The following is a 27,494-nucleotide window of genomic DNA, read 5'->3' as shown; positions in this document are numbered from 1 at the left end:
ATTTTGGTATTTGTTTATGTAACAAAAGTGACTGCACCTCAAAAGTTATCCCGTGGCTGAAATGCTTTTGAGTGATATTTTGAGGAATTCCAATGATGCAAGGCTGATGTGTAAAGCAATTTTTTTTTCAGCGAAGTTAACTTTTTACAGAAATGTTTAGAAATCGGTTTCTTGTTAATGGATATCTTTTAGTTAATTGCAACAACATTAATCTCTACAATCCAGTGTGGAAGCTGTGCTCAAAAGGAGTGCATTTTGGGGAACCAGGGCTATTGTTAATTATTGAATGCTGACTGGCAAGTTTCAAAATCCCTCTTTAAATTCCTGGCTAAGGCCCCTTATCAGAGCTTTTTGGAGACTGAGGGAAGGGTCCTGGGAAATGTTTACCCCTTTCAACTAGTGGTCCAGCAGAATAAGTACCTCAAGTCCAGCACAGTGGATAGCATTGTTACTTCACAGTGCCAGGGTCCCAGGTTTGATTACCAGCTTGGGTCACTGTCTGTGTGGAGTCTGCGCGTTCTCCCTGCATGGGTTTCCTCCTTGTGCTCCGGTTTCCTCCCACAAATCCCAAAAGATGTGTTGTCAGGTAATTTGGACATTCTGAATTCTGTGTACCCGAACAGGCAGTGGAATATGGCAACTAGGGGCTTTTCACACTAACTTCATTGCAGTGTTAATGTAAGCCTACTTGTGACAATTATTAAGTGATCATTTCATGTACCCTACTGACCATATGCCCCTGTGGGGATGCTGGTGCAGAGGGTAGGTGGGGACTAAGACTCATCCATCACCTGTGGAATTTTGGGTTTGTCAACTTCAAGCATTGTAATGAGAATGCTGCACATCAACCTGCAAATATGGGCTGCTTGCCCAATTGTAGCTTTGTTTATGGAATGTATGCAAATGAACTGGATTTTACAGCTTCCCCCACCACGCAAGTGTAAAATAGGGCGTGATAACATTAGGTCAGCATTGTGACATCCATGGGAAGGTGAGCGGACACAAAAATCAAGCCTGTCTGCCATTTTGTAGTTCAAGGCTCAGTTATAGTAACTAATCAGTAATTACCAACTCCTACAATTTTTCATTGTCCACTGCATTTTTTGGGTGGTGGACTTGGAAAAGGTTTAGTCGCATTTTATGATAGCTGTGGCAAGGGAGCAGGAGGGCAGAAGAAAAGGCCTGCAACCAGGACTGTGACTTAATTTAGCAGAAAATCCTGCTGGGGACGGTGGCCGTGTCATTTTAACTTATTTTGAAATCTGTTTTCGAGTCTTTTAATATAGATAAAGACAGATTATAAGGGTCTTTTAAATTTGTGCTTGTGAATGACTTCCTCTTGGCGACATACCCCCTCTGCCACCCGATCTCCTGGAGTAGCCTCTCAATTGGGTGCAGTTCGCACTTCTAATGGGCCACCTTCCTTCTGGGTGGCCACTAATTGGCGAACTGGTACTTGCTTCAAGAAGCTGAGGCAGCTGTAGCTCATGGACCACTCAGTTTCCATTCTGCCCCCTTTACCCTGCCAGAAAAGCATAAAATCCACCTCTGTTTCACATATCCTGTATAAGTCGTTTTAGTTTAAATGGAGACAACAAAGATCATAGCAACAGGTAGGGAACATATTCTTTGTTTATCTAGTCCATCTATCTACCATATTCCCTTGCTGACTTTCTAATAATCCCGATTCCCATGCTCATACTTGGTATGTTTCTTTTCACCTGTGACTGGACATGTAAATACAACTGGTATTTGTCTTTGTACCTTTATTCACACTGTTCAATTTATTTTTCCTATTGACAGCGATGTTTCATTCAATGAGTTAACGCGACTAGAAGATTTCAGCTTTGTTGGCCTGAACCTTCTAGGACAGCTGTCTATCGGAAACAATCAAGTGAGCTACATTGCTGATGGTGCCTTTGGAGGACTTTCCAGCTTGCACAGCCTGTAAGTTTTATAACCGTATTCAGTTTTTGTCAAAAACTGTAATGGCGTATATGCGAAAAAGTGTTTATTTCAATCTATATATCCCAGGCTGTTTTCTTGATGCTCGTGCTCTAATCAAGTTTCTGCCCATAGTACCGACAGCTGTTTGTCACAGATAACGCTGTTACTGTAACAGTGGTGAATTATTTACCCCACCCCACCATCCTTCTCAACCTGTCTGTGCCTTTGAATAATTGACCCCTGGGTCCTCCTCTGCAACTGGGTTGGACTGCACTCATCTGGTTCCATTCTGATTTATCCAGTCACAGCTAGAAAATCACTTTCAATGGCTTCTCTTATACCCACACCACAGAACCTGGAGAACACCATGGATTAATCCTTGCCCCCACTTATTTCTTATCATCTTGCTGTCCTTTGGTGACCTCGTCCAAATGCACAGTCAGTTTTTGCATGTACACAGCTGTACCTCACCACCGCCTCCCTCCACTCTATCTAAATTGTTAGATTGCTTGGCAACATGCATGTGGCAGTGGAAGCCACAAAGGGGCACCCTGCTCAGTCGATCTACAGTATCCTCACTGAATATCCAGACTTGTGCCGCAATTGGGAGAGCTGTTCCCCAGACTTGACAGACAAGAGCCTGACCTCATCGTACTCACTGAATCATACCTCATAACTAGTGTTCCAGATTCCTTCAGCACCATCCCCAGTTATGTCCTGTCTCCCTGCTAGGACAGATCCACCGGAAATGGTTGTTTAGTGGTAAACAGTTAGGAGGAAGTTCCCTGGTAGTCCTTGGTGTTGAATCGACCAAATGAAGTTTCATGGCATCAGTTCAAAAACAGGTGTCACGGTACTCTGGGCAAGTGCGCAGTCAATTCCAGTCCCACTGGTCCCAGAGTCGCAACACAAATTAATTAACCAGTAATTCTTATAAAAATACCTCTCATCTTTGGCACTTACTGCCCAATAATTACAGTCACCAGGTTTGTAAGTTTAAACTCAATTACTGTTTATGTATAACAAGAATGATAATGAACTATGAAACAAATACAACTGGTTAACTAATTGACTAATTTGTGCATTTTCTGGAGGGATATAGCACTCGCAGCAACTGATCTGGGGAGAGTTTGCAGGTTCCTATCTCTCAGCTGCCACTGAAACTCCTTGGGATTCTGAAAACCATTCCACTAGGATATAATCCATTCACGACCTGTTACCAGGCAGAGTACTGCCAATCAATCAAACTGAGTCCCAACCTATCTCTCTCATTGGCGCTGACAAGTCTGTGGTCTCCTATTCAAACCAGCAAAGTGACCTCCCCTCTAACTTCTGGATTCTTTTGATTGAATTTAAGGTACAGGCTACTTGCCTTAAAGAGACATGTCCATTAATCATCCACAAATCCAAATAAGAACGACAAAATAAAAGAAAAGGGCAATAAGGGAATAAGCAGGAAGGATCCTTGCGGGCAAGGAAACTACTTGCTGATTACCACTTACCCCCCTCCCTCTGTTGATGGATTGGCAGTCCTCCACATTGAACACGACTTGGAAGAAGCAAGTCGTTGAACACGACTTGGAAGGGTACAGAATGCTCTCCAGGTGGGGACTTAACTGTCCATCATCAAGTGTGCCAGTGCAGTCAGTAGTGCTGCTGCTAAATTGGAACCCTGAAGGACATATTTGTCAAACTGGACCTACAGCAGATAGTAAGAGAACCGACACAACAGAAAAACCTTCATATTCTCAATCTACTTGTCACTCTGTAAAATACACAACACAATGCCAGGACAGCCAGAATTTGGAGTGGGGGGATGGGGCATTACTTAGGAAATAAATAAAAACAGAAAATGCTGGAAATATTCAGCAGGTCTGACAACATTTGGAAAATAGGTTTACTGGCTGCTTCCAACTGCTTTGAGCTGGTAGTGGACAAATATGAGTAAGGAGGTGACTACACAGGCCAACAGTGTTACCACACAAAGGCGGATGTTGAAACTTGATTTTGTTGTCCGTTCCACCCAGCAATAGATATGGGGCTAACAAATTAAGTTACATTGGGAAGTCCTTTTTATAATATTTTTTTACGAGGTTCAGTCCTTGGCTGTCTTCGTTCATTTTGCTTAGCTTTATTTAACCAGATTTCCTTTCTGTTCTGCTTGTAGAGGAGTGGGCAGCATGATAGCACAGTACTTAGAACTATTGCTTCCCTGCGCCAGGGACCCAGATTCAATTCTAGCCTTGGGTAACTCTGGAGTTTGTATGTTCTCCTGGTGTCTACTCTGGATGCTTCCATTTCCTCCCACAGTCCAAAGATGTACAGGTTAGGTGGTTTAGCCATGCTAAATTGTTCCTTAGTGTACAAAATTTTAGTAGGGTTACGGAGATAGGGTGGGGCCTGGGTGGTGTGTTCTTTCGGGGAGGAGTTCGGTACAAACTCAATTTCGATTTGGATTTGTTTATTGTCACATGTACCGAGGTACAGTGAAAAGTATTTTTCTGTGAGCAGTCAACAGATCATTAAGTACATGGGAAGAAAAGGGTGTAAAAGAAAATACATAATAGGGCAATACAAGGTATACAATGTTACTACATAAGCACAGGCATCCTATGAAACATACAGGGTGTAGTGTTAATGAGGTCAGTTCAAAGAGGGTCATTTAGGAGTCTGGTGACAGCGGGGAAGAAGTGGTTTTTTGAGTCTGTTCGTGCATGTTCTCAGACTTCTGTATCTCCTGCCTGATTGAAGATGTTGGAAGAGAGAGTAAGCCGGGTGGGAGGGGTCTTTGATTATGCTGCCCGCTTCCCCCAGGCAGCGGGAGGTGTAAATGGAGTCAATGGATGGGAGGCGGGTGTGATGGACTGGGCAGCGTTCACGACTCTGAAGTTTCTTGCGATCCAGGGCTCAATGGGCTGAATAGCCTCCTTCTGCTCTGTTGGGATTCTGTGATCTAGCTGGAGGTGATTACTAAGTCCCTGGACCATTCAGCTGGCCAGTGAAAGGATAGTTGAACATGCTATCCATTGAAGTTCAAGCAGTGCAATTTCACGTGGGCCCTTTTTGTTCGACAATAATTATGAAGAGCCTAATTGTTTTCTTCAACATAAATTGATCATGCAGCCTTAACCGCCAGCTATGGATTATTTTTGACTTTCAAAATGCTTCCAAGCTTATAAAACCTTGAAGCCTAAGCAGTTCATGTTAATGTTTAGACAATTCTGTTCTGTTATTTATTGGTAGTTGTCTTTGGCTTGGTGACGATAACAGCTTGTAGGTGGACCAACTCTGAAATATAACGCTTTTAATGCAAATTACATTAATGTATTTGTATTAGTATCAAAGGCTTACAGTTGACTTGAAGTAAATTTGTGTTCTTTGACACCGGTTTTGTTTACGTAGGCCAAAGTTTACCAACCCTTGCTGCCGGCGGGGTCATCTAGTCCCACCGATGATGACCCACATTCCCCGACAGTGGACAGTGCAGGGCATACAAAACCCCATGGACAGACTAGAAGATCTCGCTGTCAGCCAATGGCTGACAACTGTGAAGTGGCTGGAAAATTCCGCCCGTAGTATTGAGCCAGATTGATGTGAAATGAATCCATATTTTATAAAACATTTATTTGCCTATTCTCTAATACCTTTATCTTGATCCACCCAAACAGAGACCTGAAAAACAATGAAATATCATGGACGATTGAAGATATGAATGGAGCTTTCTCGGAATTGAGCAAACTTAAGAAACTGTAAGTGTTTGTTTGTTTATGATGGAATAATCACTAAATTACTGGGATGGCTTCAGTGTATTGTTTTGTGCATGTGACGTTGGGTGCAAAGACTTTCAGAGGTGACTTCAAATGTTGAAGCGAGCTATTTTGGGCTCTGTGAGAAAAGGGAAAGTAATGAGGGCTCTGTGAGAAAAGCAAGCATTCCTTCAGATGTTGTTTGATCAGTGCAGCTTGCTGGAGCCATGCAATTGGAGATGCTGTTGAAACCCGAGGACCCTGGGCTTTTTTTTTGCAAATTTAAAACTGAAGGTCAGGATTGTTTTTGAATAATCAGGCAAAAATGACCAAGTTTTACTTTGCGTAGTAGAAAAAGCAGTCAAGTATCGCAACAAAATTGGATATCTTGTTAAATAGTGTGATCTTGCCTTTAAATGTAAACTTTTAGCTTAACAATTTTCAATTTAGTGTTAGCAAGATGATGCAACAGTAGTTATCTCACAATAGGTTTGTGTGATTTTTTTGCTTGCCAAATGTCTCTTATATGAATATAGAAATGAGATTCTTATATAAAGTGAAGTTAGATTCATCTATATATTCCAAACCCCCATTAATACTGCTGATTTTTCTCAAATGTGCACATTTCTGTTTCCCTTTAATTAAAATTAAATGCTTATTCTCCAGGGAACTACAAGGGAATCGAATTAGATCAATCACAAGAAAAGCATTTTCTGGCCTGGATGCACTTGAATACCTGTAAGTATCCTGTAATTCCAGCACAGATGGTGCTGGATGCTTCAGCCACTTAAACCATTAATATGTACTTGCTGATAAAGTGGCAAATGATCATTTTAAGTGTGTATTAATTGTAGTGTATCGATGTTGAGATGAACACTTTGTGCCATGCCAAAAACCTGTGGATTTTAATTGTTTTTGCTTATCATCACTTTACAATCAAATTATGTGATTAGTAGTCTTTAAGCAACCAGAGATTACTAGTCCTCTGAGCACAGTCACTCTTTAATTAATGCTTTAAATCCAATATTGTATAGCCGACAAAGTTGGAGCAGTAATATAGAGTAAAACAAATTGCTGACTAGAGAATATCTTAGTGGGTGTTGTATTTCATTGATGCACATTTTCTGTGTTTTTTTTACAGTGATCTGAGCAATAACGCAATTATGTCTGTCCAAAACAATACCTTTTCTCAAATGAAGAAACTTCACGAATTGTAAGTGTGACGTGATTGTAAATGTTATCTAGCATGAAGGGCTGCAACTAAATTTTGGATGTCTCTTGGGTTTATTAAAAGCAAAATGATTGTAACATGGCAGTTTGATATCTATCACCCTATTTATGAAGTCATAACCTCCATTTTTGATTTCTTTTGTGAACTTGCATTGCTGACATGATATTCAAACATTTGTTCCTCTTAGGTACTTGAACACTACAAGCCTTCTTTGTGATTGCCAGCTAAAATGGCTGTACCAATGGGTGACGGATAATGGATTTCAATCATTCATTAATGCAAGTTGTGCTCATCCTCAGTGGCTGAAAGGCAAAAGTATTTTTGCCACCAAACCAGGCGACTTTGTATGTGGTAAGTGGTGAACTTTTTAGAATTAAAATTAAAATCTCTGAACTCATTTAAGAACAAAAATTGTTAATATATGCCAAATGTGAATCATTCTCAAATGTGCTTTCTAATCAAAACTTTTCATAATGCATCTGTCCAGAGGGTTTTTGTTTTTGCTTAGTTTAAATTTAATTGGAAAATGATTCCTCAACAGATGACTTCCCCAAACCTGAGATTATTGAACAGCCTGAAACACAAGCTGCCGTAAAGGATTCCAATGTCAGTTTCATCTGCTCAGCAGCGAGCAGCAGTGACTCGCCGATGACCTTTGCCTGGAAGAAGGATAATGAAGTGCTTCATAATGGCGAGATTGAGAACTATGCACACCCCCGGTCTCAAGGTGGTGAAGTAATGGAGTATACTACCATCTTGCGCCTTCGACATGTGAATTTCAGCAGTGAAGGAAAATACCAGTGTGTCATTTCCAACCACTTTGGTTCATCCTACTCCAACAAAGCCAAGCTAACTGTGAATAGTATGTATCAACAATTTTCACTGAAACTGTTGAATATGGTTGTTTAAATATATTTAATTTGGAACTTTTGACTTGGACGTTTCATAGCACACAAGTGTTACAGTCCAACGGTCGCAGTTGATATAACTGGATAGGAAGATCACAGAATGGAATGCTGTCTCAAAAGACCGTAACATTTTACTTTTTTAAATGTTAAATTAGTTTTAGCAGGGAAAAAAAACATTTATTAAATGTGAAAAGTTGGATTATTATTCAATACTCCTTTACTCTTTCCCCCTCACCACATCTCTTAGCTTAACAATTATGCACCTGTTTTAAGAGTAACTGATCACAAGGTACATCTTAAGCTAAAATGGCCTCATTAACACAAAGTCCCTTTAAGCACACACGTTGGCTGGGATCAGATGCACACTCCACTCTGAACCCAAGTTAATGTTTGTGGATTTCTCCTCCGAATATCCCCAATGACATGTCACATAAGAGTTACTCCACTCCCCAAAAAAGGCGTTAAAATCTCAATAATGCTATCCCTTGGTGGTTTGCATTCCAAAATGCAGGCCAGATTTTCCAAATAACACTTAAGCAAAGCTTCTGCACTTTTATCAACAATTACAGTCCAGGATTTTACACACGCTTTTCGGATTGCTTTGTTTTGACTGCTGTGCAAACTGCTCACAGTTGCTTTAACTGTTGATTCCCAGACTGTATTAAAATAGCATCAGGCATTTTATTTGCCTTTGATGTCCCGCTTTAAATCTGGTTACTGCAATTGTCTCCTCGACTTGGAACACTTTGCTCTTCCTTGAAGTCTTCTGAGCAACACCTTGGTTTCTATTCATTGCACTCCAGTCGTCTTAAACATTTTTCCTGTCCTAATTTCCTGGTTATCTGGACTGTACCTTGTACATTAGGAAGACTTCCTCTTTGCTCCTGTCCGGTGCAGTTTTTCTTTATTTTCTTGCAGAGTTGACAGGTGTTCGTTCCCTGAGGTCCAGACTCTTTAACTACCCACAAATTCAGCTAAAATTTCACGCTTCTCTACCTTACAGGGCCCCTAGTTATGCTTACACCTTTTGTTTATTCTTCATACTGTAGCTCTCTCTCTGCACAAAAGAAGTACAGTTGGAACTTAGCCAGCCCCCACACATACAAAACCACCTTTGTCCAGCATGAATCTAACTATAGGATTTACCCTTCCAGATGCAGAAACATTACATTATACCCACTTGGAAAAATATACCTTATTTCTAATGTTTACCAATACAAATATATAAATCCCTTAAAACTACCGTTGTTTTCATAACAAAAGCCAGTTTAGGAATGTTTGGCAAACATCTCTTAGACATCTGAAACGGAGGACACACCATTAATTACTTTAAAATGATAACTTTTCTATATAGCCATGCAAGGCAGCTATTTTTATTTGACAGGATTCCACTACCCAAATAGCTTGTTAGATGAGTGGCCAGACCAGTTAATTTTTGTTGTAGCGATGGAATGTATTTTTAGTGTCTGGTTTAAAGAGACAATACCTCCAGTATTCCCAGAAGAACATAGAAGCAGGAGTAGACCATATGGCCTGTTGAGTCTGCTCTGCCAATCATTACGATCGTGGCTGAATTTGTGCTGTAACTAAATTTTTTTTAACAAATCATTTTTACGGGATGTAGGCTTCAGTGGCTATGCCAGCATTTGTTTCCCATCTCTAACTGTCCTTGAGAAGGTGGTGGTGAGCTGTCTTATTGAACCGCTGCAGTTCACTGTGCTATTAGGGAGGGTGTTCCAGAATTGTGACCTAGTGACAGTGAATGAATGGCAATATATTTCCAAGTCAAGAGTGACTTGGAGGGGAACCTCCAAGTGGTGGGGTTCCCAGGTATCTGCTGCCCTATTCCTTCCAGATGGTAGTGGCCGTGCATTTGGAACGTGCTGCATAAGGAGCCTTGATCCTCCTGCAGTGCATTTTGCAGATGGTGTACAGTGCTGCTACTGTGCATCCGTGGTGGAGGGAGGGAATGTTTGTGTAAGGGGTTCCAATCAAGTGGGCTACTCTGTTCTGGAGGGTGTCGAGCTTCTTGTATTGTTGAAACTGCACTCATAGAGTCATAAAATTTACAGTGCAGAAGCAGGCCATTCGGCCCATCGAGTCTTCGACAACCCTCGTAAAGAGCACCCTACCTAAGCCCATGCCTCCAACCCAATCCCGTGGCCAATCCACCTGACCTGCACATCTTTGGACTGTGGGAGGAAACTGGCGCACCCGGAGGAAACACACGCAGACACTGGGAGAACGTGCAGACTCTGCACAGACAGTGACCCAAGCGGGAATTGAACCTGGGACCCTGGAGCGTGAAGCAACAGAGCTACCCTGCTGCCCCATCCAATGCTCATCCAGGCACATCCCTTAATTTCCCCGAGAGATCAAATAACTGCCTATTTATTTTAAAATTTGGAGTACCCAATTCATTTTTTTCCAATTAAGGGGCAATTTAGCATAGCCAATCCACATAGCCGGCACATCTTTTGGGTTGTGGTGGCGAAACCCACGCAAAATCGGGGAGAATGTGAAAACTCCACACGGACAGTGACCCAGAGCCAGGATCAAACCTGGGACCTCAGAGGTGTGAGGCTGCAGGGCTAACCCACTGCGCCACCGTGTTGCCCAAATATCTGCCTATCCTAGCGTTAAATAGAAAATGTAGCATTGGGGTGTCAGCTGGGACTGTTCTGAATCTACCCCCATCTGATTTTAGCGCAAGAGCGGCAGCAAATGAGCCAAGCCGACACTTGTACTCAAGGATTTCACTGTGCTACAAGTGCTGGTTATTCCTAACTCCTTTTTCCCCCTCGTAGGAATTTCATTAACGTAAGTATCCTAATTTATCACAGTGGCAGCAATACATTTGGTTTATGTCTGCTTTTCCTGTCTCATCCCAAAGGTCTGGAGGCAACTGTCTGCTTTTTCAACAACAAAGAAACTGAGTGTGCTCAAGAATAATGCTGTTTATATTGAATTGACAAGTTGTGCTCAGCAGATCTACTTTTTTTTTTCTATATTTATCTTTTATTCCTGTTAGTCTTTGCTATTTTACTGTGTTCATGCTTGGGTATATAAGCAATGGAAAATATGGAAACAGCAGCATTGACTGTGCTGAACTTATTTTAAAAATGTTTTTACTTCACAACTGGCTATGATGTAGTCCTGTGTTCTAGTTATGTTCCCTTCTGTTAATTTTTATTTTGTCCATTTTACCTGAAATTACTGTATTCTTTAATATGTAGTATTCTTGGATGGCAATTTATTTCCTGCCATGCCATTTGCATGCAGGTGGTGATGTAATGGTAATCTCGCTGGTCTAGCATTTGATTGAGCCAGGCTAATTCTCTCGGGAATATGGGTTCAAATTCCACCACTGCTGCTGGTCGGATTTTAAATTCAATTGATAAACCTGGAATTAAAAGCTAATCTCGGTAATGGTACTCTCTGGGTGTACTGTCACCGCCTGGATTGCAGTTGATTAAGAAGGCAGGTGGTGACTGATCTGCTGTATCTTTCCTGTGTAAAGAGAAAAGATGGGTAGTGACACAACTGCTCTGTTGAAACATCACTGCCAGTCTTTTCTGCCAGGGATGTTGTGTATTTCTAGCATGTTCTACTTCCTTAGTTCTCTTGTCGTTAAGGTTTGAGTAAACTCCGTTGTTTATGGAATCAAGATGCCCATTAGATATGCTAACAATATCTTCCATAATTTTCATTTTGTGTTGTGCTTTGCAGTGTTGCCATCCTTTACAAAATCACCAACGGACCTTACAATTCGAGCAGGAGCTATGGCCCGTTTAGAATGTGCCGCTGTTGGTCACCCAACACCCCAGATAGCCTGGCAAAAAGATGGTGGCACTGATTTCCCTGCTGCACGAGAGAGAAGGATGCATGTTATGCCAGAGGACGATGTATTTTTTATTGTAGATGTGAAAATAGAGGACATTGGAATCTATAGTTGCACTGCTCAAAATAACGCAGGAGCCATTTCAGCCAATGCAACACTAACTGTACTAGGTGAGACAATGTCATTACTTAATGAATGTAAATACATTTTAGAAATAGATATGTAGTGTTCATTTATATAATGTGAAACATTACAATGTGAGCTAATGTGAAACAGCTCAGCATAATTGATGAATTAACTTTTGCAGCTTGTGATCTGCAACATTTAACCTATGAATTATTTTTGAGACATCAACTGTGAAAGAAATTTAAGAAATAATGATCTGATGTGTTCTTTTTACACAGAAACACCTTCATTTGTGCGCCCTATGGTTGATAAAACAGTAGCAAAAGGTGAAACTGCGGTTCTGCAATGCATAGCTGCTGGAAGTCCCCCACCGAGGTTAAACTGGACCAAAGATGATAGCCCTTTAACAGTGACTGAGAGACACTTTTTCGCTGCTGGAAATCAACTGCTGATTATTGTAGACTCCAACCTGGAAGATGCTGGGAAGTACACTTGTGAAATGTCAAATACCCTTGGAACTGAGCGGGGCCACATACGTCTAAATGTCATTCCGATACCTAATTGTGATTCTACGCAGAGTGCTGCACCATTTGAAGAGGATGGATGGTCGACGATTGGAATTGTAATCATAGCTGTGGTCTGCTGTGTGGTCGGCACTTCTTTAGTCTGGGTAGTTATTATTTACCATACAAGAAGGAAGAGTGAAGACTGCAGTGTAACAAATACAGGTATGAGAATGCTTTGAAGTTATTTATCACTAAAAGCACAGACATTGTATCTACCCTTATTTTCTCTTCCCCTCCTATTTATTTTGAGAAGAGTTCTAAATAAGCATAATAGAAAATATGCAATTTTACATTATTGCTGGGCAAGGGTAAAATTTCATGAATAGGGATCACCCTGGAAATGAGTGCAGAAGAGATTTACAAGGAGGTTGCCTGGTATGGATGGCATTAGCTATGAGGAGAGGTTGAATAAACTTGATTTGTTCTCACTGGAACTACGGAGGTTGAGGGGCGACCTGATAGAGGTCTACAAAATTATGAGGGGCATAGACAGTGGATAGTCAGAGGCTTTTTCCCAGGGTAGAGGGGTCAATTACTCGGGGGCATAGGTTTAAGGTGCGAGGGGCAAGGTTTAAAGGAGTTGTACGAGGCAAGTTATTTTTTACACCGAGGGTAGTGGTTGCCTAGAACTCGCTGCTGGAGGAGGTGGTGTCTTTGTTCTTTGTTAATGTGCAAGACTCAGATATTCACTGGATTGAATTACAGCACCATCTTAGGAGCTGGCAAACCTTTTTCTATAAGCTCTTCTATTGTTTTTATTTAACCTGTTCTCCCTCCCCACCCGCCCTTATTTAAAAAAAGCATTAAAATAGGAATGATCCCTTGATAATTTAACTCTACGCTTGCACCTGTACTCGCACTTTTGTGTTGTGACGCACTTTGAAAGCATTGAAGACAACATGTTCAGCATTTATTCCCAAGTGTAAAATATATTGTTTCTCTTCTAATATCTCATTGCGCAGAATAGTGTGCTTTAAATTAACTTTCGAGTTTTTTTAAATAAATGTAATGTGGGGGGGGAAAAGGGATTTTTTTAAAAAAAAGTTGAAATTTTACTATTTCGGGATGTTTTTGTTTTTTAAAATAATTTTGCTCTTTCAGATTGGCTGCTTTCAGAATCACCGATAACGTTGTAGCATCACTGGATATCATGCCTGATCAATATAGAGTATAAATAAGCATTTTGCTACCTTTCATTCCTTCCTGTCATTCTTTCCCTTCCAAATGCTGTAAACATACTATCGTAGCCATTCCTTTTTTGGCTGTGGGGAGAATTACAGGTGGCCTGTCCCTGCCTTCCATTGATGTCCCTATAGTGGTCCAGCAGGATGCACTGTGTAGTGACCAGAGACAAATAACCCTTCCCATCCTTGTCATTGGAGCTCCTGAGGCCATTGGTTTTAACTCTTCATTGGCCTCATTGAGGTGGCCAAACTTAACACGAATGCCAGTGTCGTATTTAGGTCTCTTTGGACTGCAGGGCTCCATGCTGTATCTTATGTAGTATTTACACACTGAACTTCTTGCCTTACTGCACTCATTTTCCTGAGTGGAAGAATTACATGATTTTGTAGTCTTATTTGTAAATCTCAAATTGAATGCACTATATTACAAACAGTTGTAATTTTGAAGCTTATACAAGAGTATGAGACCATAGAAGAGATTATAATTATTACATACAACTCACCAGTGTTATTTAGGAAGGAGATTACAGAGTAACTTGCAAAATTACTTCTCCATCATTAATGCTGCATTGAAAAATTGGCTGCCATGAATGTATTGAACCAAAATATTTTCTGTCTGGAAAGGGAACTAAAGTGACTTAAGGAATTTTATGTGGTAGGTTTTTTTAAATTGAGTTAATGATTAAAACAAATATGTTCTAGCTATAATTTAACATTTTGGATCATAATATTTGTTTCACAGATGAGACACACTTACCTGCAGATATCCCAAGTTACTTGTCATCTCAGGGAACACTATCAGATCGCCAGGAAGGGTATGGACGATCGGAAGCTGGAAGTCACCATCAGCTTATGGCTGCTTCTATGAGTGAATATTTACTTCACCGAGGAAGTGATGGTGAGCATTGAAATTAACTTGCATGGGAAAAGTCCTCAAATTATCACAAAAATCCAACTGCCTTCATTTACACTAAATCTATTTTAGTGAATGTTCATAACTCGTATGCAGACGCATCCTGACTGCTAACAACACTACATGGTAGCGCAGTGGTTAGAACTGTTGCTTCCCCGTGCCAGGGACCCGGTTTCGAATCCCGGCTTGGGTCACTGTCTGTGCGGCGTCTGCGCGTTCTCCTTGTGCCTGCGTGGGTTTCCTCCGGGTGCTCCAGTTTCCTCCCACAAGTCCCGAAAAACATGCTGGTTAGGTGAATTGGACATTCTGAATTCTCTCTCGGTCTACCCGGACAGGCTCCAGTGTGGCGACAGTAACTTCACCGTAACTTCATTGCAATGTTAATGTAAGCCTACTTGTGACACCAATAAAGATTATTATTATTATTTAACTGCTAAACCAGAATGATATATTTTGGATATTGACTTCCACAAACACTCATTTCATTGGAGGGAAGATTAAACCATTCTATAAAGCCCCCTCCCTATACGATAGCAAGCAGCAGGAGGGAATTGATGATATTTCTGAAATGTGATAGACAATGATTTTTGTTAAAGGTAATGTACAGAAAAGGAGATATTTAGAAGAAATGTTGCATGGATCAGCTTAATTATAATTTGTTTTGTTTTGTTTCAGATCTTGGTCACATTGACAATGGAAGTGACACAGATATAGAAGGTATGGCTGATCCACTAACGTTTCATGACACCGACCAAACAGGCTCAGGGTACATGGGAGGAATTGTGTATGATTCTGAAACGCTGCAAGGAATGCATCAACAAGGTAAATGCAAATTAAGTACAATATAAAACCAGAATGCTGTAGATGCAGAAATGTTGACCATGCAAAACATCTCTGTTTTTCACTAATATTTGTTATTCAAACCAGATGGAAGCTCTGATCAGGTGGTGGTTTGTGCAGGTGCCTATGATGATTCCCGCATACTATCAAAGAAAAATAAATATTGTCAATACACCCAAGTGTCCCCAGAAGACCCTATCGATCAAGCTATTGCGAAGATAATGGTACAACTCCCAAATTCAAACTTGTTCAATTCTATGAAAACTCTGCACAAAGGGTCTGCTGTCAGCATTCCAGTTTCAAGCAGGAATCCAGAAAAACTGCAAACAACTATGTATGGTGGTAAGTATTTTGTTTTCCCTGATCAGTACAATGAAAGGATTAGAAAAAGATTAGATGCCCCTGTTGGGTGATATAATTTAATTTTTTTTAACCATTGCAATGTTCCTTTTTCATATGTCAAGTTTGCCACAAGTAGATATTTAAAGTTGATGTGGCACTAATTATTTTAAGAATTCTATTTGTTCGCTTTGATAATTCAAGCACAAACGCATGTGTTTTTCCTCATTTTTGTCATTCAGTAACAAAGTGTGCATATAAAGTCAGGGGGCACCGGCGGGATTCTCCATTTTGCCGACGCCCTGGGGTTTCCCGACAGCGGGGGGGCTGCCCACAATGGGAAACCCCATTGACCACCCGACGTAACGGAGAATCCCAGCTAGTCGGGGCAGAAATGTGGCGGGATGGAGAATCCAGCCCAGGATCTTTGGCCAATTTGTTTTCAGCTTCTTTCCGTCACATAAAGCCATTGAAGCAAACTAGTGCTCTTGCCAAAAGAGAAAATGCTGGAAAGTCTCAGCATGTCCGGCATCATCTGTAGGGAGAGAAAAGGGCTAACATTTCGAGTCCAGATGACCCTTTAGTGCTCTTACCAGTCTGACTAAAATCACTGCCCCGTCATAAACTGGTGATGTAACTTGGGATCTAGACGTCTGTGTGGTTCAGCTACTCATTAAATCAACTGGTATCAGAGGAGCTGTCAGTGACAGTTCAGATCCTTTTTTTTTCTCCAATGTACGATCACATTTCTATCGTAACATATATAGATCTAGGGGGCATGGTGGCAAGAACTGCCTGATAACGCCCAGGTTCAATCCCGACCCTCGGTCACTGTCCATTCTCCCCGTGTCTGCATGGGTCTCACCCCCACAATCCAAAGATGCAGGTGGATTGCCCCTTAATTGGGGGGAAAAAAAGAATTGGGCACTTTTATTTTAAAAAAACATAGATCTAAAATTGGACTATTAGAATCCCTTGATTCCCTACAGTGCGGAAGGAGGTTATTCGGCCCATTTGAATCTGTATTGACCCTCCAAAAGAACACTTTACCTTGCTGGACTCCCTCACCCAATACCCGTAACCCCGCGCATTGATCACAACCAATCCACCTAACCACATCTATGGACTGAGGGAGGAAACCGGAAAGGAAACCCACACAGGTTCTGGGTGAACACACAGTTGCCCAAGGCCAGAATCAAGCCCCAGCGCTGTGAGGCAGCAGTGCCAACCACCATGTTGCCCCAGATTTAATTGAAAAAAGGATGTGTGCTTTTTTATTAATTATATCCTTTTAGTTGCAGCATCAATTCCATGCTAGTTTCTCTTCTTTTGCCGGCTGGGGCTTGGGTTGAAAAAGGAGAAAAGATTTGTGTCAATACAACTAAACTAGAAACTTGAGTAATGTTCAAAGAACACTATGATTTTTGTGGTTCAGTGAATCTTCCTAATTCTACTTTAGTTCAGGATTAAAAATTTACAGTTCCTTTCTGCTTCACTGGCTATGAAGGGGAAAGAATTTATCTTATGGCTCCATCTTTAACTGAACACTAATGTGTCGCCAACTTAAAATCTTTCAATAGATTTAGAAGTAACTTCATGTGTGACTTTTTTCTCTTTTGAAAACCAGCACATTTGAAGCTCCTGTGGTCCATTTACATTTCTGTAACATATGTCACCACAAAAAATTGAACTGTGTAATAACTTTGGCTCACACTTAGTATGAAACAACTGACATTTATTTGCAGCATACTATCTTAGAGTTCTGCAGCTACCTGGCTGTCAGTCAGCGCCTGGAATCACTTGCTAGGGTGAACCCTCACTGTATTAATCTGGGAGACGCACAGAAGAAGGCTAAGTTTATTCTAACTCAAAAGATAAAACCGCTACAGCAGCATGCAACAAAAAACGCCCCAGCCCGGGGCTATCTGAACTCCCAGTCCAGGTCTGGGAGCAGCATTTAAAGGGCTCACTAACAAGACCCAGCTGGGTGGACGTACGCTTGCTACCATGGGAATTTGTATCCTACAAGTCCCATGGGGAGACTGATTAATGATTTCCCCACCACCACCACCAACAGTTGGGGGCGGCTCAGGGTGGCAGCATTGACTATGTCTGTGCCAGGGCATTGTTTGAAGGAGTACTCATAGGCCACCAAATGTTCGATTTGTGCCAAGGCAATGGAGGGATCTCTTTGTCCTGAAAAAGGCCTACATCGTAAAGTGCCAGCGGGAGATGTACAGATGGAATTTCTTTACTCTAAATATCATGGCCAGTCCCTCTTTCAATTTGGGCATAGTGTCATTTTGCATCTGCCAAGTTTCATGATGCATATGCAGTTGGTTGCTCAGTCCCATCGATGGGAGAGGACCTCCCCTACTTTGTTTGGAGAAGTATCTTGTGCTAATATTGTGGAATCGTAGTGCGCCAAGATGTTGGACGATAACATGTTGTTTCACTTGAATGTCTCGTCCTGTAATGCTTACCAAAACCAAAGTGCTTCTTCAACAATGCGTATAGGGGTACCAATAAGGGCTGGTTTAGCTCACTGAGCTAAATTGCTGGCTTTTAAAGCAGGCCAGCAGCACGGTTTGATTCCCGTACCAGCCTTCCCGGGCAGGCGCCGAAATGTGGCGACTAGGGGCTTTTCACAGTAACTTAATTGAAGCCTACTTGTGACAATAAGCGATTTTCATTTCATTTCATAAAGTTCCCGTAATTGAGGCCAAGAAACGACTTCAATCCTGTTGTGTTTTCGGGGGTAGATTACCCTTTTATGGGCATCACTTTGTCCTCTACAGGGTGCAAGCTGTATTTATCGTGTAGTACCTGACGTAGGTTACCCTGCCCGCCTGAAACATTCACCTTTTGAGGTGGACACCTGCATTAGAGAATCGTCGTAAGACTTACTCCAGGTTTGCCTGATCTTTTTTGGTGGCTCCTGTAACTAACACACCATCTAACATGCTGGAAAATTATGCATGCTGATGAGACTCTAAAAGGCAGGCGATTGTGTTCATACCAGCCCTTATGGGTATTGATAGTTACATATTTTCTGGATTCTGTATCAAGCTCTAGCTGGAGGTACGCGAGGCTCATAATCAAACTTGGGGTAGAAATGTGGCTTCCTGCCAGTTTTGAATAGAGCTCCTTGATGCACGGCATGGGGCATCAAGTCATGGAGCACCAAGAAGCTCAGTTAACAGTCTATAGTCCCCACAAAGGCAGCCGACTTGTTGGGCACGAGGATCAGGACAACTGTTGCGGCCCATTCTGTAAATTATACCGGGCGTATGAAGCCAAGCCTCCAATCGTTCAAGGTCGGTCTCTGCCTTGCTGAGCAAGGCAAAGGGGACCAGTCGTGCCCTGAAATACATAGGTAGGGCATCGGGGTCTACATAAATTTTTGCCCCTGCTCCCTTGATTTTGCCACGTCTTCCTGAAAAACCTCTATTTTCCGATGACCTCTATAGACAGTGAATTCCCATTTTGATTATTTGCCGGCAGTCCAAACGGATCCGTTGGAGCCAGCCTTGCCCAGAAAACTAGTTCTTGGTCCTCTTGCAACTATTAAAATGAGTTGGACCATCTGCTGCCCATGGGTAACTGGTATCACTGGTATCCATAGAGGTTCCCCTGTATACGTGGCCAACTTGGCCCTGGTGTCTCGCAGGCCCAGGGGCATGAAGCTCATTTCGAGCCGCCTGAAGGTCTGTTCACAATAATGGAAACGGTGACTCGTGGAGTGATTTTTGACCTGGAGTTTGATTTTAATTGGGGCAACCTTGGGGATGACACAGTTCAACTGCATGGGCCTGGTGTGGCTTTAGCTTCTGGCCTAGGCGGCACATTCTTGATGGCAGCCTTGCTGTGTGCATTTCCTTCGGCCACAGGATTCTCCAAGAGTCCTTCCAGCCGCGTTAAATCTAACCCTGGAGACTTATTGATGGTCTTGGTCGCACAGGTTTGCCAAGAACTCTGCCAGTTTGTTACAGGTTTTCTAGTCCGGGCTGCTGGTATGTCAATCTCTTAATGCTGCCTAACACCGGGATCCGCAAGTAGTGAGGGTTGCTTTGTGCCGGTCGTCACTTTCGATGTCGTTAGCACAAAAGAAAGCCCATTATTTTGGCACACTGGTGCCAGTTCTCTGTTCCCATAACATACGGCTCAGTTTTTCTGAATAGGGACATATATAGATTTACCTTGCACTCCGTTCCTTACCGGAGTTTCAAGAAAGGGTGTCCTGAAACTCGTTCTCTTGTAACCAATGTAGTAATCCAGGAGATGGGAAGAAGAAGGCTAAACAAGTTTATTCCAAAAGGTAATGTCGCTACTGCGGAGTAATACACAATGTTCCGTCCAGGGACTATCTGAACGCCATCTCTGGGAGCAAAGGACTCAATAACGAGTCCCAGCTGGGCAGGCCTCCACCCGCTACCATAGGAACTCTTACTCGATGGGCCCTATGGTGAGATCGATCGTGATCCCCTGTGGTCCTCATGAAGCTTATCACACCCACCCTGATTGGTTGTTCTTAAGGTTGATCACCCCGTAAATGGGCCAGCATCACATCGCACCCCCCTCTACGTCCTTGTACAAAGATAACAGTTAAACTATACAATCCTCGATGCATTTAACCCAACACAAGAACTAGGAGCAGGAGTAGGCCATATGGCCCCTCGAGCCTGCTCCGCCATTCAATGAGATCATGGCTGATCTTTTGTGGACTCCGATCCACATTCCGGCCTGAACACCATAACCCTTAATCCCTTTATTCTTCAAAAAACTATCTATCTTAAAACGTTTAATGAGGGAGCCTCAACTGCTTCACTGGGCAAGGAATTCCATAGATTCACAACCCTTTGGGTGAAGAAGTTCCTCCTAAACTCAGTCCTAAATCTACTTTCCCTTATTTTGAGGCTATGCTTTCACCCGCCAGTGGAAACAACCTGCCCGCATCTATCCTATCTATTCCCTTCATAATTTTATATGTTTCTATAAGATCCCCCCCCCCCCCTCAGCCTTCTAAATTCCAACGAGTACAGTCCCAGGTGACTCAACCTCTCCTCGTAATCCAACCCTTCAGCTCTGGGATTAACCTAGTGAATCTTCTCTGCACACCCTCCAGCGCCAGTACCTCCTGTCTCGGTAAGGAGACCAAAACTGAACACAATACTCCAGGTGTGGCCTCACTAACACCTTATACAATTGCAGCATAACCTCCCTAGTCTTAAACTCCATCCCCCTAGCAATGAAGGACAAAATTCCATTAGCTTTCTTAATCACCTGTTGCACCTGTAAACCAACTTTTTGCGACTCATGCACGAGCACACCCAGGCCCCTCTGCACAGCAGCATGTTTTTAAAAAAAATAATTTTTATTGAAAAATTTTGAATTTGTACAACATCGAACCATAATAAAATATCAACAATAACAATAATGATAGCAATCATAAACATTCGCCCCTCCTCAATGAACAACACAACATATTAACAACAACTTAAATTAACACAATGTTAAGTTACATAACCCTAGGAAAAAAAAATAGAAACTATAATACGGAACCCCCCCCCCCCCCCGGGTTGCTGCTGCTATTGACCAAGATACCTATCTTGAGCCAGGAAGTCCAGAAAAGGCTGCCACCGTTTATAGAACCCTTGTATTGATCCTCTGAGGGCAAATTTGACCCTCTCCAATTTTATAAATCCCGCCATGTCACTGATCCAGGTCTCCACACTTGGGGGCCTCGCATCCTTCCACTGCAGCAAGATCTTTCGCCTCCTGCACTCCCGGCTCCGTTTTAATATTTTATCATTTAAATAATCCCTTTTGCTGTTATTCCTACCAAAATGGATAACCTCACATTTGTCAACATTGTATTCCATCTGCCAGACCCTAGCCAATTCACTTAACCTATCCAAATTCCTCTGCAGACTTCCAGCATCCTCTGCACTTTTCGCTTTACCACTCATCTTAGTGACGTCTGCAAACTTGGACACATTCACTTGATCCCCAACTCCAAATCACCTATGTAAATTGTGGGCCCAACACTGATCCCTGAGGGACACCACTAGCTACTGATTGCCAACCAGAGAAACACCCATTAATCCCCACTCTTTGCTTTCTATTAATTAACCAATCCTCTATCCATGCTACTACTTTACCCTTAATGCCATGCATCCTTATCTTATGCAGCAACCTTTTGTTTGGCACCTTGTCAAAGGCTTTCTGGAAATCCAGATATACCGCGTCCATTGGCTCCCCATTATCTACCGCTCTGGTAATGTCCTCAAAAAATTCCACAAAATTTGTTAGGCACCACCTGCCCTTCATGAACCTATGCTGCGTCGGTCCAATGGGACAATTTCCATCCAGATGCCTCGCTATTACTTTGATAGATTCCAGCATTTTCCCTACTACCGAAGTTAAGCTCACTAGCCTATAATTACTCGCTTTCTGCCTACCTCCTTTTTTAAACAGTGGTGTCACGTTTACTAATTTCCCAACCGCCGGGACCACCCCAGAGTCTAGTATCATAGATTTAGTATCATTGATGCTTTCTGGTCGAGCAGTGTAACTCCACCAACTTGGGTGCTTCTGCTGAGGTACGTTTTGAAGAAACAAGAAACTGCTACACCTGGTATATCCTTGGGCACTGGCAACTTGGTCATCCATTTCTATGATGGCAGCAGATTCTCCTGTCATAGGATGACTCGGTATTTCACTACTTACACAATCAACAACGTTTCCTGCTGGCAATATGGTTTTGGGCTGTAGTACTGGATGCTAGGACAGATGTCCACGCAAGTGGTCCACATGTTTCCTGACGATTCTATCTCGTATGTTTTGTAAGACAGTGTTTCTGTCTTGGCTACAACAACTCCTAGGAACCACCTTGGTCTGCTTCTGAAATTTCTGACAGACACTGGTTCATCATTTGCAAATTACCTTGCTGCTCTTCCTGAATCATGGTTTTTCTTCTGACTGGCCTCTACCCTCCCCAGCAAATTAAGAAACACCAGACTTGGTCTGGTCCTAAGACAATAATATCCACAATAATTCACCATCCCCAAGAAGGATGTGTTTCTGGGGGCAGGTGCCTCCTTTATTGCTCTAATCTAGTCTTCCATGGCGTGCAATTATCTAGTAACTCAGGTAAACCTCTTCGTTGGCCTGAAAAGTACATCCCTCCTGGAGGCAAAGTCCAGCCTCTTGAAACCTTCTTAGCATCTCTTTCAAGTCAGCTAGATGCTTGACTTCCGTCAATCCCGTTATCAATACATCAATAATAATACATGTGTATTATTACACATTGCAATCCTTGCAACAGCCTTTCCATCGGTCTCTGACGGCACACGCTGACGACACACCAAAAGGCAGGCGGGAATACAGGAGCAAACCTGGGTGTGTGTTAATTGTAATATAACTTCGGGAAGCATCGTCCACCTCCAGCTGCTAAAATCTTCTATCTTTGGTATGGGGGACTTATTTAGCTTGGCATGCTGATTCGCGGTCAGATTGTGGCCCCCACAAATGCGGACATACTTGTCTGGTTTTATCACCGGGAATATGGGGCTATCCATTCTTCAAATTGGACAGGCCAGATGATTCCCAGTTCTTCTAACTGTTTCAAATCTCTCTCCACCTTTTCTAACGAGGCATAGGGCACCGGTGTATGGCCCTGAAAGGCCATTGAGGAATTCTGGTGGACCTTTGTTTGCAGGCCCGTAAAATTTCCCCCAGCTCATCACAAAATACATCTTCGTATTTCTTTATTAATTCTAGCAGACCTCCTTTTATTTGAAAAATTTCTGTGCAATTGAATTTAATTTCTTTGAGCCATTTGCAGCCCAGTAGACTTGGGTCCTTGGCTTGAAAAAACAATTCATGGGAGTTGAGTAGATTGCTGCTCATATCTCATTGGTACAGTAATAAGACCCATGATCTTGATGACCTGTCCTGTAAAGTCACAAATTTTGTCGATGTATTCCTTCAACCCAAAGTTTGAGCCCATTCTTGCAAGTACGTGTACAAGTCTCCCCTATCACAGTAGCGGACGCCTCGGTGTCTATTTCCATCTCTGTAGGTTTACCATGAACCAAAACACCGCCATGATGGGGACTACTTTGCCCACTTTCATGTTTTTCAGTGACTACACAAGTCATTTGTAGGGAAATTTCTATACTGTGTACTTGTGATGCGCTGAGTTAAAGGCACTGCCTTTAAGGCTGAGCAGGCTTGGTTACACCAGTGCCTCAATTGTCCCTTCCTGTGCCATGAATAGCATTCTGCTTCCTTAAATGCAAGCTTCTGGGGAGTGATTACCCCCGCACTAGTAACACACTCCTTCAATCCTTGGTGTTGCATTCAAATTTAGCTTGCTGCCACATTTGCTTCCCGTTTAAAACTAGTTTCTCCCTTTTGGTACCACCGCTGACTGCAGTTTCCCTCCCTAACTGATAAACCACGCTGCCATTTTGCGTGGTCGGAAGTACCTGTGCGCTCTTTTCAGTGATCTCCATAGTTAGTTCTCTCTCCAGCACCTTTTTAAAATTGATATATGCCTCCATTTACAGCTTCCTTTGAATGTCCTCATTATTGACTCCACAAATAAGTGAGATCTCAGCATGTCGTTCAAGGTAGCCCTGAAGTTGCAGTGCTCTGCAATTTAGCTTCCCAATGAAGATTGCAATGGTCTCTCTTGGGGCTCTCACCAAGGAATTAAACTTAAAACACCGCAGGATGACTGAGGACTTTGGATGATGGTGTGCGTTCACCAAATCCACCATCTCTGTGCATGAACTAGAATCAGGCACATTTGGGGACATAAGGCTGTGGATCAGACTGTAGGCCTGAATCCCACACGCGCGTAAAGGATTGCTGCCGCCTTCCCCACCTCCTCTGTGCCATTAAACATATAATAATGTAAATCTTCTGTATACTGTGTCCAGTCCTTAATGGAGGCATCAAAGAGATCTAATGGATTGAATAGAGTAAAAAGTCTTACAACACCAGGTTAAAGTCCAACAGGTTTGTTTCAAACACTAGCTTTCGGAGCACTGCTCCTTCCTCAGGTGAATGAAGAGGTATGTTCCAGAAACACGTATATAGACAAATTCAGAGATGCCAGACAATGCTTAGAATGCGAGCATTTGCAGGTAATTAAGTCTTTACACATCCAGAGATAGGGGTAACCCCAGGTTAAAGAGGTGTGAATTGTCTCAAGCCAGGACATTTGGTAGGATTTCGCAAGCCCAGGCCAGATGGTGGGGGATGAATGTAATGCGACATGAATCACAGGTCCCGGTTGAGGCCATACTTATGTGTGCGGAACTTGGCTATAAGTTTCTGCTCAGCGATTCTGCGTTGTCGCGTGTCCTGAAGGCCGCCTGGAACGCTTACCCAGAGATCAGAGGCTGAATGCCCTTGACTGGTGAACTGTTCCCCAACTGGAAGGGAACATTCTTGCCTGGTGATTGACGCGCGATGTCCGTTCATTCGTTGTCACAGCATCTGCATGGTCTTGCCAATGTACCATGCTTCGGGACATCCTTTCCTGCAGTGTATGAGGTAGACAACATTGGCTGAGTCGCACGAGTATGTACCGCGTATCTGGTGGGTGGTGTTCTCACGTGTAATGGTGGTATCCATGTCGATGATCTGGCACGTCTTGCCGAGATTGCCAACTCGTGCGACTCTGCAAACGTTGTCTACCTCACACTGCAGGAAAGGATGTCCCGAAGCAGCATACAACAAAAATGCCCCACCCCGGGGCTATCGGAACTCCCAGTGCGGGCCTGGGAGCAGCATTTAAAGTGCTCACGAATGAGTCCCAGCTGGCTGGGGCTCTACATGCTACCACTGGATCTCTTGCTCTACAGCAAGCCCCACTAGGAGATCTATAGTGACCCCCGTGATGGTTACCACCCCCCCCCCCCCCCCCCCCCCCCACCCCCCCAACCAACTCTGACCCCATGATTGGTAACCATCACTCCTTAAAGGGGTCAAATTGCTTCATTATTTTTCAGATTACTTTGTTCACAAACTTCTGTTATAATCCAGTAGGCAGCAAAACCTCTTACTGTAATTTTTCATAAGTTTGTCCAAGACAAAGGGATAAATGCTATGAAAATGGTGTTTTGTGCATTAGCTTTTAAATTTGCAGTCCATTTGTATTTCTGTGTACAGAGCAACATAAGATCTCGGAGCAGGAGTAGATCATTTGGCTCCTCTAATGTGCTCCGCCATTCAATTTGATCATGGCTGTTCTTCTACCTCAACTCTGCTTTCTCACCCATTTTCCCATATCCCTTGAATCCCTGTGATACTGCACTTAGTTCTTCATATTTTGTACTATGTTTTTGATATTTACACTACACCATTGGTCCATGTCTTTTTCTGAAGTTTTATTTAATCTGCATAATCAGAAATGCCATTTGATGTTCAGAATTTGGTAGTAAAAGCAAAATTGTATTGTGTAGATTAACAGTTTGAAAATTTGTGCAACTAACTTGGAAGATCTCCTGCTTCTTTAACACTTGCATCTCCTCTTGTTTCAAGGGACATTTGGAAAACCTTTGTGGAGAACATTCCAAGATCCCTATTCTAACTGTACCCAACCAGCTGAATCTCCGTCGTTAACTCTTCATCATAATCCTCAAGCCTCATTGGACACAGACTCTGAGGCTGAAGAAGAGTCAGAGAATCCCTCCGTTTCTGTTACTGGGCAACACCATAGTACTTATGATCACACCGTTGATAAATGCAGGACTCAAACATTTCAACCGTACGGAGTTCATACGTAGACACTACTACCATGCTGAAATTTATTGTACCAAAGAAAAACTTGGAAAAAAACTACCTCATAAAGCCGTGTTGCTTCAGTTTTCCAGAAACTGATACTTTCATTTAAGAAATATTTGTATCTTGAGCTGGTTGTAGATTGGCATAAACTGATGCTTGATGAACAAAGAGGAAACATTGCCAATGTATGCTTTGATTTTGAGAACACTCTCCTTCTGAAGTCTGATGAATTTGCTATATTTTTTATTATTTTATACTTTTTTTTACTGAATATTATAAATGTTTCACCTGTAAATTATGTAAATAATTAACCAGTATTTTACCTATGTTTGTATAATAGGAGATACTTTTTTACCGAAACTTCTTGTTGGTATGCTAAAATTTATCATTGGCGGTACAGCATGTTAGTTATGTGGTGCTGATTTTGACTATAGGTCAGAATTTTAGTGCCTTGTTTGCACATTTATGTTGGCAATAAAATGGCAGTTGGCTTTGAACTATATTTATGAAGGAGCCCAGTGTATTTATGTTCTGACTTGAATTTGCTCACTATGTAATCTTTATTAATTGCATTATGTTCTTAACCCAGTGCCACTGCTGCTGAAGGTGATTGAGTGACCATGATAACATCTGGAAAAAGAATATTTGCACTTAAAAGACGAGGGGAATTTCCTGCCTCTATTTTGGTGGGTGGAAATGGCAGAGGGAGTGGAGGAGTGTGGGGCACCGAAAATGGCATTTATGCTGATGGGATTTCTGCTGATGGGATTTCCCCGCTTTATTGTCCCTGCTCGATTGTTCCTGCAGTCCTCTAATGACTTAATTGGCTTCCTGTCATGCAATGATGGGAACTCCCATCATAAATACATTGAAATATAATATGATTGGGCCTCCCCGCTGTAACATCCCACTCCCACACACTGGAAAGTCGTTACTCTCCCTTCTACCCCCTCCGCACCCCCCCCCCCCCCGACGGCAGTGGTGCAATGTCACGTCAATGTGGTTCATGACTGGCTTGGAAAATCGGGGAACTGGCAAATAGATTCCACAGGA

At 42.4% G+C, this 27,494-nt stretch overlaps 1 protein-coding gene across 1 annotated transcript in view; it reads left to right on the top strand.

The window, feature by feature from the left end:
* Nucleotides 1–26,947, top strand: part of lrig3 (leucine-rich repeats and immunoglobulin-like domains 3) — an 81,613-nt gene extending 54,666 nt beyond the window's left edge. The window contains exons 8-19 of the mRNA XM_038780476.1: nucleotides 1,804–1,947; nucleotides 5,616–5,696; nucleotides 6,360–6,431; nucleotides 6,835–6,906; nucleotides 7,112–7,275; nucleotides 7,466–7,786; nucleotides 11,562–11,843; nucleotides 12,078–12,527; nucleotides 14,292–14,447; nucleotides 15,138–15,284; nucleotides 15,390–15,644; nucleotides 26,199–26,947. Coding sequence (XP_038636404.1) covers nucleotides 1,804–1,947; nucleotides 5,616–5,696; nucleotides 6,360–6,431; nucleotides 6,835–6,906; nucleotides 7,112–7,275; nucleotides 7,466–7,786; nucleotides 11,562–11,843; nucleotides 12,078–12,527; nucleotides 14,292–14,447; nucleotides 15,138–15,284; nucleotides 15,390–15,644; nucleotides 26,199–26,443 — 2,389 coding nt within the window. The 3' untranslated portion in view covers nucleotides 26,444–26,947. The remainder of the gene's footprint in view (nucleotides 1–1,803; nucleotides 1,948–5,615; nucleotides 5,697–6,359; nucleotides 6,432–6,834; nucleotides 6,907–7,111; nucleotides 7,276–7,465; nucleotides 7,787–11,561; nucleotides 11,844–12,077; nucleotides 12,528–14,291; nucleotides 14,448–15,137; nucleotides 15,285–15,389; nucleotides 15,645–26,198) is intronic.
* The last annotated feature ends 547 nt before the right edge of the window (nucleotides 26,948–27,494 follow it).

This window comes from Scyliorhinus canicula, chromosome 20 (assembly GCF_902713615.1).
Source record: "Scyliorhinus canicula chromosome 20, sScyCan1.1, whole genome shotgun sequence".
NCBI classification, from domain to species: Eukaryota; Metazoa; Chordata; class Chondrichthyes; order Carcharhiniformes; family Scyliorhinidae; genus Scyliorhinus; species Scyliorhinus canicula.
The sequence above is the reverse complement of the archived record's forward strand: the minus strand, read 5'-3'. Positions and strand labels throughout refer to the sequence as shown.